The sequence below is a fragment of the Penicillium hordei genome (genome assembly GCF_028827395.1).
Source record: "Penicillium hordei strain IBT 12815 chromosome Unknown utg000001l_segment0_segment0, whole genome shotgun sequence".
NCBI classification, from domain to species: Eukaryota; Fungi; Ascomycota; class Eurotiomycetes; order Eurotiales; family Aspergillaceae; genus Penicillium; species Penicillium hordei.
The window spans coordinates 1,294,650-1,311,175 of record NW_026623142.1 but is presented as its reverse complement, the minus strand read 5'-3'; the positions used below and the strand labels follow the sequence as shown (position 1 = coordinate 1,311,175).

At 48.3% G+C, this 16,526-nt stretch overlaps 8 protein-coding genes across 8 annotated transcripts; 3 read left to right on the top strand and 5 right to left on the bottom strand.

Moving 5' to 3' along the window:
* Nucleotides 1-334: 334 nt before the first annotated feature.
* Nucleotides 335-1,813, bottom strand: N7537_000488 (putative cytochrome b5 reductase; the record flags this gene model as incomplete). The annotated part of the gene is made up of 2 exons (XM_056891546.1): nucleotides 335-1,635; nucleotides 1,684-1,813. 2 exons carry the CDS (start codon nucleotides 1,811-1,813, stop codon nucleotides 335-337), a joined length of 1,431 nt encoding a protein of 476 aa, XP_056756541.1.
* Nucleotides 1,814-2,341: 528 nt separating this feature from the next.
* N7537_000487 (cytochrome P450) lies at nucleotides 2,342-4,098 on the top strand (the record flags this gene model as incomplete). The annotated part of the gene is made up of 3 exons (XM_056891545.1): nucleotides 2,342-2,474; nucleotides 2,524-3,360; nucleotides 3,410-4,098. The coding sequence occupies 3 exons, from the start codon at nucleotides 2,342-2,344 to the stop codon at nucleotides 4,096-4,098; spliced, it is 1,659 nt and encodes a 552-aa protein (XP_056756540.1).
* Nucleotides 4,099-4,303: 205 nt separating this feature from the next.
* Nucleotides 4,304-5,920, top strand: N7537_000486 (putative MFS transporter; the record flags this gene model as incomplete). Its single annotated transcript, XM_056891544.1, has 4 exons — nucleotides 4,304-4,695; nucleotides 4,753-5,220; nucleotides 5,271-5,412; nucleotides 5,465-5,920. 4 exons carry the CDS (start codon nucleotides 4,304-4,306, stop codon nucleotides 5,852-5,854), a joined length of 1,392 nt encoding a protein of 463 aa, XP_056756539.1. The 3' UTR covers nucleotides 5,855-5,920.
* A 328-nt stretch (nucleotides 5,921-6,248) lies between these two features.
* On the bottom strand, nucleotides 6,249-7,124 carry N7537_000485 (uncharacterized protein; the record flags this gene model as incomplete). Its single annotated transcript, XM_056891543.1, has 1 exon — nucleotides 6,249-7,124. The coding sequence occupies one exon, from the start codon at nucleotides 7,122-7,124 to the stop codon at nucleotides 6,249-6,251; it is 876 nt and encodes a 291-aa protein (XP_056756538.1).
* A 778-nt stretch (nucleotides 7,125-7,902) lies between these two features.
* Nucleotides 7,903-9,621, bottom strand: N7537_000484 (FAD-binding oxidoreductase; the record flags this gene model as incomplete). Its single annotated transcript, XM_056891542.1, has 4 exons — nucleotides 7,903-8,174; nucleotides 8,232-8,440; nucleotides 8,489-9,183; nucleotides 9,250-9,621. The coding sequence occupies 4 exons, from the start codon at nucleotides 9,619-9,621 to the stop codon at nucleotides 7,903-7,905; spliced, it is 1,548 nt and encodes a 515-aa protein (XP_056756537.1).
* An 867-nt stretch (nucleotides 9,622-10,488) lies between these two features.
* On the top strand, nucleotides 10,489-11,470 carry N7537_000483 (RTA1 domain-containing protein; the record flags this gene model as incomplete). Its single annotated transcript, XM_056891541.1, has 3 exons — nucleotides 10,489-10,642; nucleotides 10,696-10,712; nucleotides 10,889-11,470. The coding sequence occupies 3 exons, from the start codon at nucleotides 10,489-10,491 to the stop codon at nucleotides 11,468-11,470; spliced, it is 753 nt and encodes a 250-aa protein (XP_056756536.1).
* Nucleotides 11,471-12,212: 742 nt separating this feature from the next.
* N7537_000482 (uncharacterized protein) lies at nucleotides 12,213-13,595 on the bottom strand (the record flags this gene model as incomplete). The annotated part of the gene is made up of 1 exon (XM_056891540.1): nucleotides 12,213-13,595. One exon carries the CDS (start codon nucleotides 13,593-13,595, stop codon nucleotides 12,213-12,215), a length of 1,383 nt encoding a protein of 460 aa, XP_056756535.1.
* A 1,234-nt stretch (nucleotides 13,596-14,829) lies between these two features.
* Nucleotides 14,830-15,555, bottom strand: N7537_000481 (L-threonylcarbamoyladenylate synthase; the record flags this gene model as incomplete). Its single annotated transcript, XM_056891539.1, has 1 exon — nucleotides 14,830-15,555. One exon carries the CDS (start codon nucleotides 15,553-15,555, stop codon nucleotides 14,830-14,832), a length of 726 nt encoding a protein of 241 aa, XP_056756534.1.
* Between the last annotated feature and the right edge of the window lie 971 nt (nucleotides 15,556-16,526).

Genomic DNA, 16,526 nt, shown 5'->3' with positions numbered 1-16,526 from the left:
GGTCTTTTATCCAGATGATGATATGGAGTGTTTGAGAGAGACAGGTTATATTTATCCATGTCCATTTCCCGTTTAGTCTGGCATAGTGTTTATGTACATTAATTTATACCATTATACGGAGGATACAACATCCGGGCATAACCCCCTGGATCCAAACAGATAAGCAACCAGTCAAAGTCTCGGGAAGCAGCTCGGCGAGTGGAGCCTCTTTCGGACACGAAAACGCATTCGGCAAGGTGGTCGGACAACGCCGTCCCATCAATTCAACAAAACCAAGAAACAAGAAAACCTAACTCAAAGCCTCGGCTGTTCTATTACTATATTAAGCAACTTTCTAGAAACAAAATATTTGATCAGTCATTTTCCCGACCACCCCTGGCTTGGAAAACCCTAACGCAACCAAATTCTTCTTAGTGGCATTAACCATCCCGGGCGGCCCACATAGCATGACCTTAGTGTCTGGCGATGGCGCAGGGAGCTGCTCTGCCAGAACAGCCTGGTCCACGTATCCCGATCCATAGGTCCAGCCCTCGGGCGCAGAATCCAGCATATACCACAGCTTGAAGTTCTTCGGGTACTGACGCGCAAAGCGTTCAAGCTCCTCGCGCAAGAGAATGTCGGACTCACTGCGGTTCGCGTAGATCAGACTGACTTCTGTCGTGTCGGTGTCATTCTCGCAGATTGCCCGGATAAGCTGGTACATGGGTGTGATACCGGTGCCGCCGGCCACCATACCGATCTTGCGACAAAGACCCTTTGTGTAGCGCATCGAGCCTTTGGGACCGCGGAATTCGACTTCATCGCCCACGGTCAAGCCGGCCAGATATTTCCCGCTCAATAGACCGTCGGGATAGCATTTGATGACGAGTTCAATACGGCCCCGGTCGATGTTGTTGGAGGTAGGGGTGTATGAGCGAGTGACGGTCGTTCCATCGACAACGGCTCTGATGGCGACGTGTTGGCCAATGGGTAGACCTAATACACCCGTGGCGGTTGGCAGGGCAAAGACAAAACGGTAGACATTCGTTGCAAGTTCGGTCTTTTCAACGAGTGGCAGGCGTTGATATTGTTGCGGTTCGAGGAACCCGCGTGTCAGATGCGGATCGACGCGAACCACCTTCTTGGACTTCATATGAGGTGGGAAGCGCATGAATCCAGAGTCGATCTTGGTGAATCTGCTGGCCTGGCGCGCTACCATTACTCCCACCACTGTGGAGATAGCAGAAGCGGCTAAAAACCCGTTGACGAAGCCTCCATGGGGTAGTCGTAGGTTCTTCAGTTGGTGAGGGATCAGTTGGGAGATGGCTCCCAGGCTGTTTGTGAGGTTGTTGTTTTGGGTGAAGATGTAGCAGACAGGGATCAGTCCACCCAGAGCACAAGCGATCGTTTTGATAGCCGATGATGAGGAGGGACTGGCCTCTGCAGGTGCTTTTTGGGAGACAACACGCACTGCCTTGGGCCGGACGTACTGCTGCGCATCCTTCAAAGTGCCCACCAGGAATGGCTGCATGATCTCGCGGGCGTCTTCAGAATGGCCAACATCCTCATAGGCTGCTGTGGCATCAGTGCCGGCTACCTCGATGAGAGCATCTGCACCACCTGGGTGATCTTGCAGATATTTTGTGAGTTCAAATACTGTTGCAATGTTAGCACCGTCTTTTGATTATTTTAAAAGGTTATTACCTTGTCCATGGATGACCATCCAGGTATCACCTTTGGTGTTGTGTGCTGCCACATCTTTCAATGTATACTCTGGCAGCTCGACATCTGCCTTCCACTCAGCCTTCAGCTCTTTTGTTTCTGGAACGGACATTGTGAATGAATGATTTTGCAAAAAAAAAAAAAAAAATCAAAAGGACAGAGACTTAATTTAATATCACGAAAAGTACTCCGTACTGGAACATGGAATCGTCGCAATAGCCCACTTAGCACCACCGATATGTACATAAAACCAGCCTACCAGGAAGCAGGGATTCAAAATGCCTCGGCATCTTGAAGAAGAAATTAAATTAAAAACGCTCTATCTTGTCGGTGGGGCCGTCTGAGACGGCACATTTCGCGCCAGTGCCGTCGGCCACAGCCCGAAACGACGTCCACTATACTATTTCTGCAATCTGGTGTTATTGTGGATCCTAATTAAGAAATATTTTGAACCGAGGCTCACAGAGATATGCAATCTTCTCTTATGAAATGAAAAAAGAATCGGGACGGGTTTTCATCGATAGTGGAGTCGTCCATCATTTCCAAATGGCTCAGATAATTAGATCCTTATAAATGTGAGCGGGCCCTTCACCTGGGCAAGAGAGGAAGACCACGATATTATTTTCATTCCCATTTCACGATGGTTGCCAAACATTTCTACCTGCTGGGTGAGGCTATCACCTCAGCTCGCCCAATTGAGGTAGAGACAACAGTCGACTACCAAGGACTTCAGCTTCTCATTGCTGGACAATTTGCCATCGTTGAGCCAAATGGTATGTTCTTATCTTATTGCCTCTGATACCATTCTAACTCTCGTGTTAGGCATCGGATTTCAGTCAGAGGACTCGATGTTGTCCACTCCCTCGGAGGTCCTTGCCAACGAAGAGCCTATTGCTATCTCAATAGATGGAAAGGCAGTACGGGAGATTCCCGGTCCTAAGGGGCTGCCATTCGTGGGAAACTACTTTGAGGTCTATCCCGACCACTTAGGGAATCACCAGCGTCTCTTCGACCAATATGGACCCATCATTCAAACCACCAACATGGGTCGGACAGTCTACCACACCAATGATCCCGAGCTATCGGCCATCGTTTTCTCCGAGTCGGATTTCTTTACGAAGAGAATCAACGAGGCCCACCCTTTACACCCGATCAGGAACCAACAGGCTGGTGTGTTTTTGGGTGACACAGATACACCCGAATGGCGCGCGGCACACAAGTTCCTCCCGCCAGCACTGGGCCCGAAAGCAGTGCGTCATTACGCACCCACTATGCAAGAAACCGTCGAGGATGCATTTAGTGTGTTCGACGAGCTAGACGAGCGCGGCGAGGCTTGGAACGTCTACCCGTATATGCTCAAGCTCGGTGCACAGGCCGTGGGCAAGTTGGTTCTCGGTATTGACTTCAAGCATTTCTCCGCCGTGGATGCGCCACCTCACGAGCTTGTCTACCGAATTGCCGAGTCATTGGAGCTGAACAAGAAGGTGACCGCCCGTGGTGATTGGTATGCTAAGTTGCCTTTCGGTGACCCGCAACGCCTACGGGATGCGCGCCATCGTATCATTGAGATGGTGAATGAGTCAATTCAAAATGCTTCTCGGAATGGTGTCGAGGATCTCCCGTTGCAGGATGCTGCATTGCAGGCCTCTAACATGATCGGTAAGTGCAATGACTAGAAGTTGGAAAGCTTGAACTGACATTTAAGTAGATTATATTATTCGTGCCACCGATAACAAGGGCGAGAAATTGCCTAAGACAAGTTTGATGGAGGCACTAGTAGTGGCCACTGGCGCTGGTTTCACGACTACCAGCTCATTGCTGTCGTGGCTGCTTTACTCGCTAGTCAACTATCCCGGAATGCAGGAGAGACTCCTACAGGAATTGATTGACAACGGCATCGATGCCGATACCCCAATGACCGCAGATCTGACGGACCGTCTGACATTCTTGGACAAGTTCATCAAAGAAACCCAGCGCCGTCATAACCCCTCATACCAGCCTGCGCGCACTGCCAAGGTCGATATGATTCTTCCAGGTGGATATAAGCTCCCCGAAGACTCTATCATCATCCCTGCCCTTCACCACATACACAACAACCCAGCGGTCTGGTCTAACCCAGCACGGTTTGATCCGGATCGTTGGGATACGGCGGAAGTGAAGAACCGTCATAAGACTGCGTATATTCCCTTCGCTGCAGGACCGCGTATGTGCATTGGGTTCAGCTTTGCCTTACAGGAAGTCAAAGTGTTTTTGCCCAAATTGTTGTACCGGTACAAGTTCACGAAAGAGAACGATGGGCCGGTCGAATATGATCCCATGTTCCAGTTGATTCGTCCTACCAACTTGTATGTGCGTGCGGAACGACGAGTGAAATGGCCTCCCATGACTGAGCAGTAATTGAGGAGAGGACACAACTGTGAGAATATTTGTACATAATTTTTTTCTATATTCCAAAAGAGATCGATGAATAATATAGTTCTTCAGTTCTCCTAAAAAAGCTTAGCCCCGGCCCGAACCCCGAGTCCGAGGTCGGAGTTAAAACGTGATTGGTCTTTTAACCTGTCGAATTGTTTCTTCCTTCAACCCATCTGATAATCTGATAATGGAGAATCAATCACGACCAGCACGTTACATGGCCCACGTTCTCGAAGAGCTGGGCCTAACCACCATGTGGCGGTCGTCGCTCGACGTGAAGCTTCTCTGCGCGCAGCGCTTCGTGCGCCTCTTCGCGTACGGCGGCTCGACCTTGATACTAGCATCGTATCTATCGGCCATCGGGATTTCAGACGATCGCATTGGTTTGTTTATGACTCTCACGCTGGTCGGAGATGTCGTGATTAGTTTCTTCCTCACTTTGTTCGCTGATTCTATGGGTCGCAAGGCGGTGTTATCGCTCGGATCAATACTCATGGCTTGCAGCGGAGTCATTTTCGCGCTGTTCGGAAATTTTTGGATTTTACTCGCAGCTGCAGTATTTGGTGTCATTAGTCCAAGGTTCGTATCCGTATCTCCTTTTTTTGCTTCTACTTTTATCTGAGCTAATTTTATTAGTGGAAATGAAATTGGCCCGTTCCGCGCCATCGAGGAATCCACCTTGGCTCATCTCACACCACATGAGCTTTTGAGTGATATTTTTGCCTGGTATTCATTGATTGGAACTGCTGGCTCAGCCTTGGGCATGCTTGTTTGTGGTTGGATCATCAATTCTCTGGAGTCAATCCACGGATGGGCCTTTATTCCCGCCTGTCGCATCATTTTCTTCGTTTATGCTGGCGTTGGCATCGTCAAGTTAATCTTCACTTTGGGCCTGAGTGGAAAAGTCGAGGTCCAGAAAGAAGAGCCGCAGGAGCAGAGCTCTGAAACCCGACCGCTGCTGGCAGAACCAGTCGAACAGAATGTCGAGCCGGTCCCGAAGAAGAAGGGACTGTTCCCGTCTATCGAAAAGGACCTGTGGTCACTGGTTATCCGTCTCTTCATTCTGTTTGGAGTGGACTCGTTTGCGTCTGGATTGGCTTCATTGTGAGTGTTGATCCCGGAGCTTTTTGTCAGCTACAATGCTAATTTTTCAGGTCCTGGATGACCTACTTCTTCAAGGGCAAGTTCAATCTGCCTGAAGGTGAACTCGGCACTATCTTCTTCACCACAAACATCATCTCCGCCGCATCCATGCTGGTCGCCTCGTCCCTCGCCAAACGAATTGGTAATGTCAAGGTAAGACATTATTTCTATTTGGGCAGCTGAGCGACTTCTCACCTTTTGATAGACTATGGTATTCACTCATCTGCCGTCGGCAATCTGTCTGGCTCTCATCTCCGTCCCAACTAGCTTGCCTCTGGCACTGACCTTCTTGATTCTGCGAGCCTGCTCCCAGAACATGGATGTGGCGCCTCGCTCCGCATTCCTTGCTGCGGCTCTGCCGGCGGACAAGCGCACTGCTATCATGGGCGCGGTGAATGTTGTGAAGACTACCGCCCAGAGCATGGGTCCCTTGTTGACAGGTATCTTGTCGCGCAATGGCCATTTCGGTGTGTCCTTCATGATTGCTGGATGCTTGAAAGTGATCTATGATCTTGGCATGTTGTTCAGCTTTGCTGGTAAAGAGGCTGCCCGTCGGAAGCAGGCAGCTCAAGATGCCGACGAAGAGACAAGTTAGAATATTAACTTGTGAATCATGCGTGCAGCTTGTTGATAAATTTGTTACACCCATGCAGGAAGTACCATAAAGTGTCTTGCTATTGTACAGTCTGAGGTGTGTCTACAATTGATACAAAATATCATTTCGTTTGGTCAGTAGACCGGACTACACCGAAAACATCTTCGCCTCGGCCCCACCCATTGAAGCTTTTTATCTACCCTACTTTGAGTTCAGTTCAAAGTACAGGGAACATCGCGTCTAGCCTTCGGTTACCACTTTATTAATACAATGGACTGGAGAATCGAGCAATCTTCAAATATAACAGTTGACTTTTAATTTATCTTGTATACACAAAGGATTCCAACTCGTTAAACATGAACAAAACGCTCAGATATACAATCAAAAACCAACGCTAAACAAACCGAGCAGCTCGGTTTCGCAAAACAGACAAACGGCGACGAGACATCACAGTGTGATTTCCCGGGGCAGTGCCATTGTGATGCAGTGTAACATTCAAGTGACTAGCATGGTGCTTGCCCGAGACGATATGCGAAGTCTTATTCTTCAACAACTCCATCATGTGATGAACAATCCGGTCGCTCTCCGCATGGCCAGCATCATTAACACGCTCCTCCTGCACCGGTTCATGCTGATTCTGCGTAACCTGTGACGAACGCCAAGAATCCGAATTTGACCCGGGCATCTGGATATTACTGATATCCTCAACGGAGGTCTGTTTCTCTGTGCGCACAGGCGCATTGGGCTGGGCAATGTGCGCGGCCTGCTTGGTATCTGCCTGCTTGTTCTCCTTTGCAGGAATATTCTCATCGTGGAGGGGACTATCGCTATCACAAACCAGATTCACCCAGACCTGGCTGTAAGCGACGAACTGGCGGGGCTCGCACTGGCTGACTTCGACCCCATTTCTAATCTCTTTGCTGATTAGGGGCGGGTCGATACATCCTGGGACCTCGTGTACTGTGATGTTGCAGCCGCTACCGCCTTCCAGGAAGGGGAGGTCGTGGTTGTGGGAGAGGAGCTCTGCGTCAACGGAAATGGCGCTGACGAGGTTGTGTTCGTAAGAGGGGACGGCGAAGTTTTTGCAGCTGTCTATGGCGATATCTTGGGATGGGCCAGATTCTTGGTAGTTTTCGTATGTGTCGAGTTTGCTGAATGCTTCGCCGGGGCAGTTTGGGTAAAAGTGTGTCCAAACGCGGGCGATGCTTTGGGATTGGACTGTGCTTGATAGCAGCGATAGGGAGATGAATGATGTGGTGAGGGAATGCATGGTTGAGGTGATTTTGATATCCGCGAAGTTATAGTTTTTGATGATCAGATAGAATTGTGTGATTGCAAAACATAGGAAGCAAGACACTCATCTCCTCTTATATAAATAGTACGCCTTATCATTTTTCTCATTCCATGATTGCCACATCGCGGTAATGGGATGGCAGAGAAGAATGACTGGAATGACTATGACGCTGAACGTGAAACGCGTTTAAAATTCAGATCGAACTTCTGCATCATACTCAGGGGCTGGCAAGTGTCATAAAATCCTATCTTCTCTCAATCGGCTGTCTGATCGCACATTCCAGTCCCAAAGAGTCCATGCGATGTCGATCTAGGTGTGCGTGGTATGTGGGTACTCCCTATACATTCCAATGAACGGCTGTTCGCCTCTTAAAAGGCCTGGAAATGCTTGGTAACTAATGGATATTGTCATACTATTCGTCCATTTTACCTAGAGAGATGGCAGGTTAAAAAAATAATTGGTGACATTAATGTACGAGGTTGGCCGGTGATCATTCCCCGATCGTTTTATTGGTGGCAACTTCGCTTGAAAGTCTGTTGATGCCTTTTTAAGTGTATACAAAGGGGGTAAAAATCAACTATGCATCCTTTCTATGTCCTTTGGGTTCCATCTAATCCCACATGTAGTGATAATGGCTTTATATAGGTGCTCTATAGAAGTACCTAACTGCTTGCAAATATTGTACAGACGACAAAAGCGTCACTTACGGAGACCTTGTCGTTAGATCCACCAAAATGCGGAAATCCAAGTCTATTTACAAACCCAGCTTGAATCCACCCCAGCTAAGTGTGGAGAAAACTCCAGCGGGATCATAAGAAGACCTGATCTTTCTCATGCGAGCGACGTTCTCACTGGGGAAGCCCGCATAAGGATCTTGCCACTCACCAGCATCACCCATGTAGACGAACTCGGAAGCAAGCCCCATCTTTTTGATGATACCGTGGAGGTGCTCAGTCAATTGACGAGACCAAGCTTCCATGCGAATATCGTCCTGGGCTAGGTCCCAGCCGGTACTGAATTGCCAAACTGTACAATAACGGTAAGTATAAGAAGCGAGACTGGAGCAACTTTGGAGAGACTTACTTATAAGAGGTTCCTCTTCCAGACCCCAGACGTTGCCAACACCGTTGGTCTTAGCCACACGGACTGAAGTCGGGGAGATAACATTGGTAACAAAAGTCGGGCGAAGGCCATGAACATCAGCGATCTTGTCGACTGCGGCTTTCCAAGCACTGTAAATCGAATAAAGAACCTTGGCGTCGGGCTTCATTGTCTTGTGAGAAAATTGGACACTAATTAAATCAGTAACCAGAAAACTGCAGTCAGTCGAGATTACATACCGCATCATCTGCTTAGGGGCGTCAAGGGTATTAGCCCACGGCTTCATGGTAGTGACATTGTTAATTCTTTGGACCGCTGGAATCTTGGTGAAGTTGGCGAACTGAGACGGGGGGCTGCTGACACCCTCCTGGACACCGAGGACAGAGCCCTGTGCCACCTTGGTAGTAGCATTGTAGGTAACAGTGGCGATCATGCCCGCAGCAATGGGATCCTTATCATCTAGCTTAGCCGCCTCGCAGACAGCCGAAAGGAAGTGGGGGATGTTTGTCTCGTTGAAAACTTGAATAGTGGTGCTAACCTTAGGAACCGCGTAAGTCTTCAGTTCGAATTTGGTGACGATTCCATAGTTGTTTGCACCACCCTTCAAAGCCCAGAAGAGGTCGCTGTGCGAGGTCTTGTTGACAGTGATCTGAGTTCCGTTTCCAAGAACGATATCGTAGGTGACCACATTGTCCATGGCGTATCCGTACTTGTTGTTGAAGTAGTGGAAGCCACCGATGAGAGTGAGCCCGGGAACACCAATTGTCTTCATACGGCCACCGATGCAGACACGACCGTGAGGCTCAAGTGCTGAGTACACCTGGTACCAATTGAGACCAGGGCTAACCTCTACGGTGTCACTCTTCACATTGATGGAGTTCAGATTTGATAGAGCAATCAGGACTCCCGCATCAATGTTGTTCGCTCCAGGATACTGTTGTCGAGTCGGAGAGTTAGTACAATTTCATAGTTTCTATTGCAATCTAGGGTATATACTTACGTTCATGTGGCCTCCACCACGAACAGCAAACTGCGCACCACATGCACCGATGATCTTGACTGCTTGCGACACTTCAGCAGCAGTGTTGGGCACGAAAACACACGCAGGAGAAAGATCGGCCCGGATATCCCAGTAGTTATCGATGGTCTGGGTCCTGTAGCTTTCCGAGCCAGGAAGGAGCACGCTCTTTGGCATAGAGTGAGAAAGTTTTGAGCAAGCACATGAAGCTCCCTTGGAAACTTGAAGAGTACCGGAAGAAGTGGAGAGGAAGCCCGTTACTGTCACCGAAGCGCTTGCGCTGATCACATTGGCGGACGCAAAGCCCGAAAGGGACAACCCGACAAAGGGAAGGAAGGGAAAGAGAAGCTGCATTTTGATTGTTGCAAAATCAAATCTGTGGTCGATGCTTCTCAGATAACTGCAGGGGACGATCCATTCTTATAGAAGATTGCGACTCTTCTGCCTCCTGTTTTCATGGAATCTGTGCCTAGGGCGGTTCCACTCTAGTCTAAATATACCGTGAAATCAACTCTTTTTTGAGTATTCTCCATGATGATCACGGCAAAGGCTCGGTTTTGGATCAACATTTTGGATCCTCCTAATATGTTCCACTTTATTGAACAGGGTTGAGTTGTCTTTAGGCAGAAAAATTGACACCTACCATGGCCTAGGTATTTAGATGATTTTAAGCTTATTATCTTCACCGAACAAGACTTGCAGGCGCACCGATGAAGGGGATACCTACCTAGGTAGACAGATTGGAAAATCCGAACCCGAATACGGCAAATAAGGTTACGAATCCGAACTTTGTGACCAATAATAGGTCCGAAATTTACTCTTATTTGGGATGAGATTCGGGTTCGGATCTTTGATCTTTAAATATCCACGGTCCACAGGTAAATCCACAAAAACTCGAAGCAAATTGAATTTAACCGGCAGCCTAGAACCTATAGCTTTACGCCCAGTCACAGTCTGGATTTATACCCAAAATAAGCTTCTAGGAACAAGGCTGCCTACATTTTCTCGGATTCCAAGCCGAGTACGTGAACCCACCAAAATAGATTTTTCAGGGCTTAGCACTAGATCTTGCAGAAATTCATAGTAGTACAAGTAGATATAAAAGCGTCCGTCAATATCTACGTGGACTGTATTATTTCAGTCAACATAGCTTTCAGTTTCGATACTATCCTTAATTTTCAACAGTGACCTCTCCTTTCCTCAATTCAAGCAACCGAAGCCATGGCCAACGACTCCACCCTCTACAACTATGACCCGTCAGGAGTTGCGGCTATCATCTTCGTCGTTCTCTTCGGATTAACTACTCTCGTACACATTTTCCAAATGATCCGGAGTCGATCATGGTTCTTCATTCCTTTCATTATTGGAGGAACCTGTAAGTATATACCCCACCCAGGAACGAAGACCTGCAATCTAACTTGCTTGTAGTTGAAGCTGTCGGCTATGTCGGTCGCTATCTTAACTCGCGAGAATCCCCGATTGGACAACAGCTCCGTATATCATGCAATCACTCTTGCTCCTTATCGCACCGGCATTCTTCGCCGCATCCATATATATGATTCTAGGCCGCTCGATCATCTCTACTAGCCATGAACAGCTCTCTCTCATCCGAGTGAAATAGCTGACTAAAATCTTTGTCTGCGGCGACGTGATCTCTTTCCTCGCCCAATGTGCTGGTGGTGGCTTCCTCTCTTCCGCAAAGAGCCAGTCTAAGATTACTCTCGGACAAAACATCATTATTGTCGGTCTTTTCATCCAAATTGCCTTCTTCGGATTCTTCATCGTGACTGCTAGTATGTTCCATTACCGGCTCTCGAAATGCAATGATTGCGCTCCCAAGTCTGCTATCGCGGTGCCCTGGATGAAGTGCTTGTACGTCCTATACACGGCTAGTCTGTTCATCATGATTCGGTCTATTTTCCGTGCCATTGAGTACATTACCGGTACAAATGGTCCGCTTATGTCGACGGAGGTGTATCTGTATGTCTTTGATGCTGCTCTGATGTTCTTGACTATGATCACCTTCAACATATTCTCTCCAAAGTCATTAGTGACTCCCCGGTCGGCTATACGTGATATCGAGACTCCGGGGAGTGGCAAGGACCTTCTCGAAATGAGAAGTAATGCTAAAAGAACGAACATGAGGTTAAAAAAACATTGGAGCCTTGGAAGCGAAACGGGGAGTACCATAGGATATTTTTAGGTTAACGTTTGTTTTGTGGGGCGCTAGCATTTTGGCATTGGACATGGGTTTGGGCTCAGATTTTGTCTCACATATACCTAGGTAGCTAGACTCACTATTTTTCCTCTGCCGAGTGGGGCATTCCTATCTAAGCTGCCGCCACTTTTATGACGGCCCTCAGAGTCAGGATCTCTGAGTAAATTTCAGTCCGGGCTCAGAGCCATCCCGTGATGAATAAGTGAGGTCCAAATAGCAAGGGAAGCGCCGAGGAAGCCAAAGTCAAGCTAAGAATAAGGGCTCGGGGTTGTATTTTGGGCTTTAGAGAAAGAGAATGTGTTAGAGGATCGACACATGGAGTATAGGGAAAAGGAAGACTCACTTTGCGAAGGTGATGGCACCAAGATGGTGATAGGTAGAGGCCCGAGAAAAATAAAGAGATATTTGAGTGATAGGGGACATCTACCTTATATGATTCTAACGTCTATAACAGAGTACCTAATAAAACGTAAAACGTAAAGAAAACGGTATTTCTAGTGGCATTTGCCCTATAAATTTTAAAATATTTCCTTTGTTTTCTTATAATATCGAGGCTATTTGGATTGAGGTACGGGAAGCAAAGCATTTATGGGTTTTACGAGGAATTTGTAAATGATAGAAAGTTCGGGTGAATTAACAGGAGACACGACGATTGACATTCACAGCATTTGTTCGTATTAAACAAACTACACGCTGGCAACTCAAACCTGAATCTTCACGCACAAAGTTACGCCAGGATTTGAGAGAAAAGTAGATCCTGACCAAGCACCTGGCTATCCCCCTTTTTCATCGTGATACACACCTCCCACGGCGGAGTCGACCCACTATTCTCTTGCAACATCCGCGATGGCAAAAAGATACACGCACCTGGAACAAGCGCAAGCCCCGGCTCAAAATCTTTAATGTAGCCTAGCCCAGCGCCGAAATCCAGCGAAAAGGTCTTCAGGCCCCGCCAGCTGGTCACAATTATATTCGCAGGGTTCGCTTCGATCTTGGTCCAGTCGTCATACTCTGCGACGGCGGCGGACGCGCTGTACGCGACAGTCTCGTCCATGGAGGTGAGCCTGCTGCGAATACGTAGTGCCAGCTGAGCTAGGTGGAGCGAGTCTGCCTCCTCGCCTGTTTGGCCTGCTGTCTCTTTAAAGTAAATTTCGTCGTGGACGGGGAAAATCAAGTTACCCAAATAGGTCTCTGGCAGCGGGGGCTGGATGCGGCTGCGCAAATCAACAGCCATCAAGAAGTCTGCAGATCCGGTTTTGTCCAACCTTTCTGGGTGAAAGGTTCGATCGATGCAGATGATCAGCGTTGCAGTGATGATGTCGTTGCTCGAGATCCACGCGGGGAAGGGCTGTACCTGGGGGAGAAGTCGAGTGCAGGTCTCTTTCACTTGGGCTACTTTCTCCGGGCTGAATGTGTATCGCTTTGTCTCAACCGCGGAGGCCGCGGCTGATTCAATTACATTCCACTGCTCGGTGGAAATCTTTGGGTCGAAAACAGGTGCCCCTAGCTCCACGGTGTGGTCGAGACGCAGCTGGCATTTGGATGGGAAGGCTGAGACCTTCTTTCGGAGCTCAGTATGGGTCTTTGCGATTTTCTGAACGATGGGAGAAGGGGAATCATCGTTGGCCGCCGTGCAGCACTCGGCAATCGCTTCGAGGATGACGCCAGCCCCGGTGCCGTCGAAGACGCTATGCCAGAAGGACATGGCCAGAACAATCTTGCTGGGAAAGACATTGGCCTGAAATCGAAGTACAGGTCTCTGTTCGGAGGCTGGAATGAACGTTGGCAGAGGGAGATAGGTATGAATTGGGAGTGCGCGAAAATGTTCATCGCGGTCAATGTGCTTGACCTGCAGCATGGGGATCTCAGAGGGCGACCTCCGTGGGGGCGCGATGTGCATTCGATTCTTGGGCCCTTCGGGCACACTGTGGAAAATTACATCTCCAGCGAGCCAAGGCAATTGGGAGATTAGTTTATTTATGCCCTTCTGGAGGGAGCAGACGGCGGTTTTAGGGTCAGTTGTGTCGAAGAGTAGAATATACGGCAGAAAGAGCTTTGCGGGGACATGATCTAGCGGACTCAGACCTTGAAGATCAATGGCATCCGGCATGATGGGACAGGGGAAGTTGCGAAACTTAAAAGCAAAAAGCAAAAGGAAAATAGAAAAAATGGAAAATGCATTGAGAACGGCTTCCTCATTTAAAAACCCAACTGTCATGAGCCTTCTAGGCGATTGCAGTAGCTCCATTCACCTGGCCTTCATTTTGGAGCGCTGTAGAAGTGATCATCAGACTAGGGCAGGTATTAGTCTCAAAAAATGTCGCCCGCTAACGGTACAATGTCCTAAAAGAGAAACGATAATAATCTCTGCGTAGTCAGTTCTGCTTTCTGTCGAGACATCGATAGAAAAAACACCAATTTTGAGGAAATCCGCGCATTGAACAAAAGGACTGCCGACCATTGACCTGCCAAAACAAAATGAGCGGGGAAGGTTTATTTCCGCACAATTGCGCGTGGAGTCAAAGCGCGAAGATCTCACCGGACGACATACTTCTATACCTGTATTGGCTAGCGCGAAGGTGGGGGCTTTGGGGGCTTTGGGGGCTAAAATGCGACTCGGGAAGCAAGCCAGGGCTGAGACTAAGGCCCAAAAGGGGATTTCAGTATGGCTAAGACTTAACAGAACCTTGGAAGTACCCGGTAGTTAGTTAACGAGGTATGTATAGCATAGTGCTTTCTCTATTTATTTCTTGAAACCACCTAAATCCCGAGTACCTCCGTAACGAGGCCTCACACTGATAATGATAAGGCTGATGTTCTCAATTAATCCCAACCTGCCATTGTGATTCAGTCAGTCAGAAGGCAGCGTTTTCTCGGGAAAAAAAGTATCCCCAGATCTTGATTCCAAATCACCTCCCGCATACTCCGTACAGTCATCCTAACTTGCACCCTCTTGCCAGCACTAAGGCCCTTCACGATCGGCATCCTCGCATCACCGACATCCTGCACCACCAGGGTCGCCTCACTGCACCCTTTGTCGGCTCTCTGCGCCATCCTGCACCTATGGCCGAACCCCCTCACAACCATTGCGGGAGTAGCTGTTTTCAACGTCAGTTGGTATCAATACTCGAAACCAAATCAGTTATGTCTATGTGTTTGGGATTATATGTGGCCACAATAATAACACGGTAAGAATTTATAGTGGGTAGGTTGAGTTAGACAACCAGGTTGTGAAGTACAAGTCAGCGCTCCAATGTAGGCGATGACATTTAGTAAAGATGTAACAGGGTCTAGACGAGTAATAAAATATGTCTTTCATATAATTGCATTCTTCTGCTTTGCCTTTAATGTTTGTAATCAGGGTCCTCGGGCAGGTCCACCCCCCAAAATTTCCGCATGCGCTCGCAGAACAATTCATAGCAGGACCCCATTCGTAAGATCTTCATCTGGTCAAAATCCATAATGAGAGAAGGTCGTCCATACACATGATAGCGTTGAAGACCATAATCGACAATCAAATCCGCTGCGTCTTTGAGGTCATCCTCAATATCTTCGACACGGAATTTCTGTCCGCTACCTGACACGTTTGCGCTAGATCCTACCATGAGCTGGCCTGAACTAGCGTTAAGTCTGCAAATCTCTCTCAGAAGTGAACTGCAACTGATGAACATAGCGATAGTGCCGTCCTTGGTGACCTTTGACAGGGTTTGTGGCGACAAAGCCTGAAGAAGATGATGATCGTTACGGCATGGTGCAACGGCCATGAAGCTCATATCTAGGTCCTCGACTAGCACACGTGTCATTTCGAACCGCCGGCTGTCCAGGATGTGAAGTTCTTGGTGCAATTCATGGGTTCCATATAGACCCTGAGCGTGACCTGGTCGACGTCGCTTCGCAACGAAGGCCCGGTCAATAGCTTCCGCAGATGTGGCCATCAATCCATAGCCCACTTCGGTCGGCAAGATAACCACACCGCCTGACTTGAGAACCTGGAAAACGCGTTGGGAGTCGGCAGGGACGTTGGGGAGATTTCCAGGGGCAGGAATTATTTTGTCTTCGAAGGGCCTCATGGTATCGGTGATCTGATTTGAGAACCTGGGTTGGGAAATGACTTTATTCTTTAAGATTAAGAGGAGAAAGCTTATATAGATAGAAAATAGATTTGTACAAAATGTCTCGAATTCATATTGTACAATCAATTGTGAAAGTGTAATTAGTTGCGCTTGTGGATCGACCTCGACCCGCCACCAAAGTTCCAATGACAGTGCGCAATTAATTGCGCTTAATTGCGCGAGCCGAGTCGAATTCCAAATCATCAAGGAAGCCAAAATACTGAAATTTTGGAACCCTTACTCCTACTGGATGTAAGAGAATGGTGTACCTACGACCTCGGATTGGAGGTAAGTCTCGCATCAGCTGATTAAATTGAGCTGCACCCTGGGCACTGAAGTTACGAGAGTTGCTCTCTTCTACGCATCTCTTGGTGGTCACACGTGTCAAGGTGATGAGTTCCTCAATTATCGTGGTATGGTCATCAAGGAAATAGAACTACGTGATGATATTGACTCCGAAGAAAAGAGAAAGAAAGAAGCTATCAAATCCTGAATCAGGTGGGGATCGGCCCTGGAGGTGATCCACTATCCAGAAGAATCGATCCCAGAGGCTGCACATCGGTGACATCCTGGGACTTTGAAGTTAGAGACCAAGCGACGCCGGAGGCATTCCCAGCAATGCCGCTTCCGAGTTTCCACCATCTGAGTAACTCGACGATTTCTTGGGTAGAGTTAGAAGGGTCGTCCGATCAACTGATGAAATTGCCGACAACGAGCGGACCGGCTCTGTTTGATGAACGCTCGTAGACACAGTTCGGTCGAACGTGACTCCTGGGTGGCCCCTGTGTGGTCCCTAGCGGAGTCTAGGGCCTAGTATATTTACCGCTGCAGTGACAATCGGGTGTTCCGATTGTCTCTATGATCTTTTGGCCAAGTGGTTGAATGCTCTTATGTAATCACTTAGGTGCAGCGGCCTAAGTTCTTGGAAG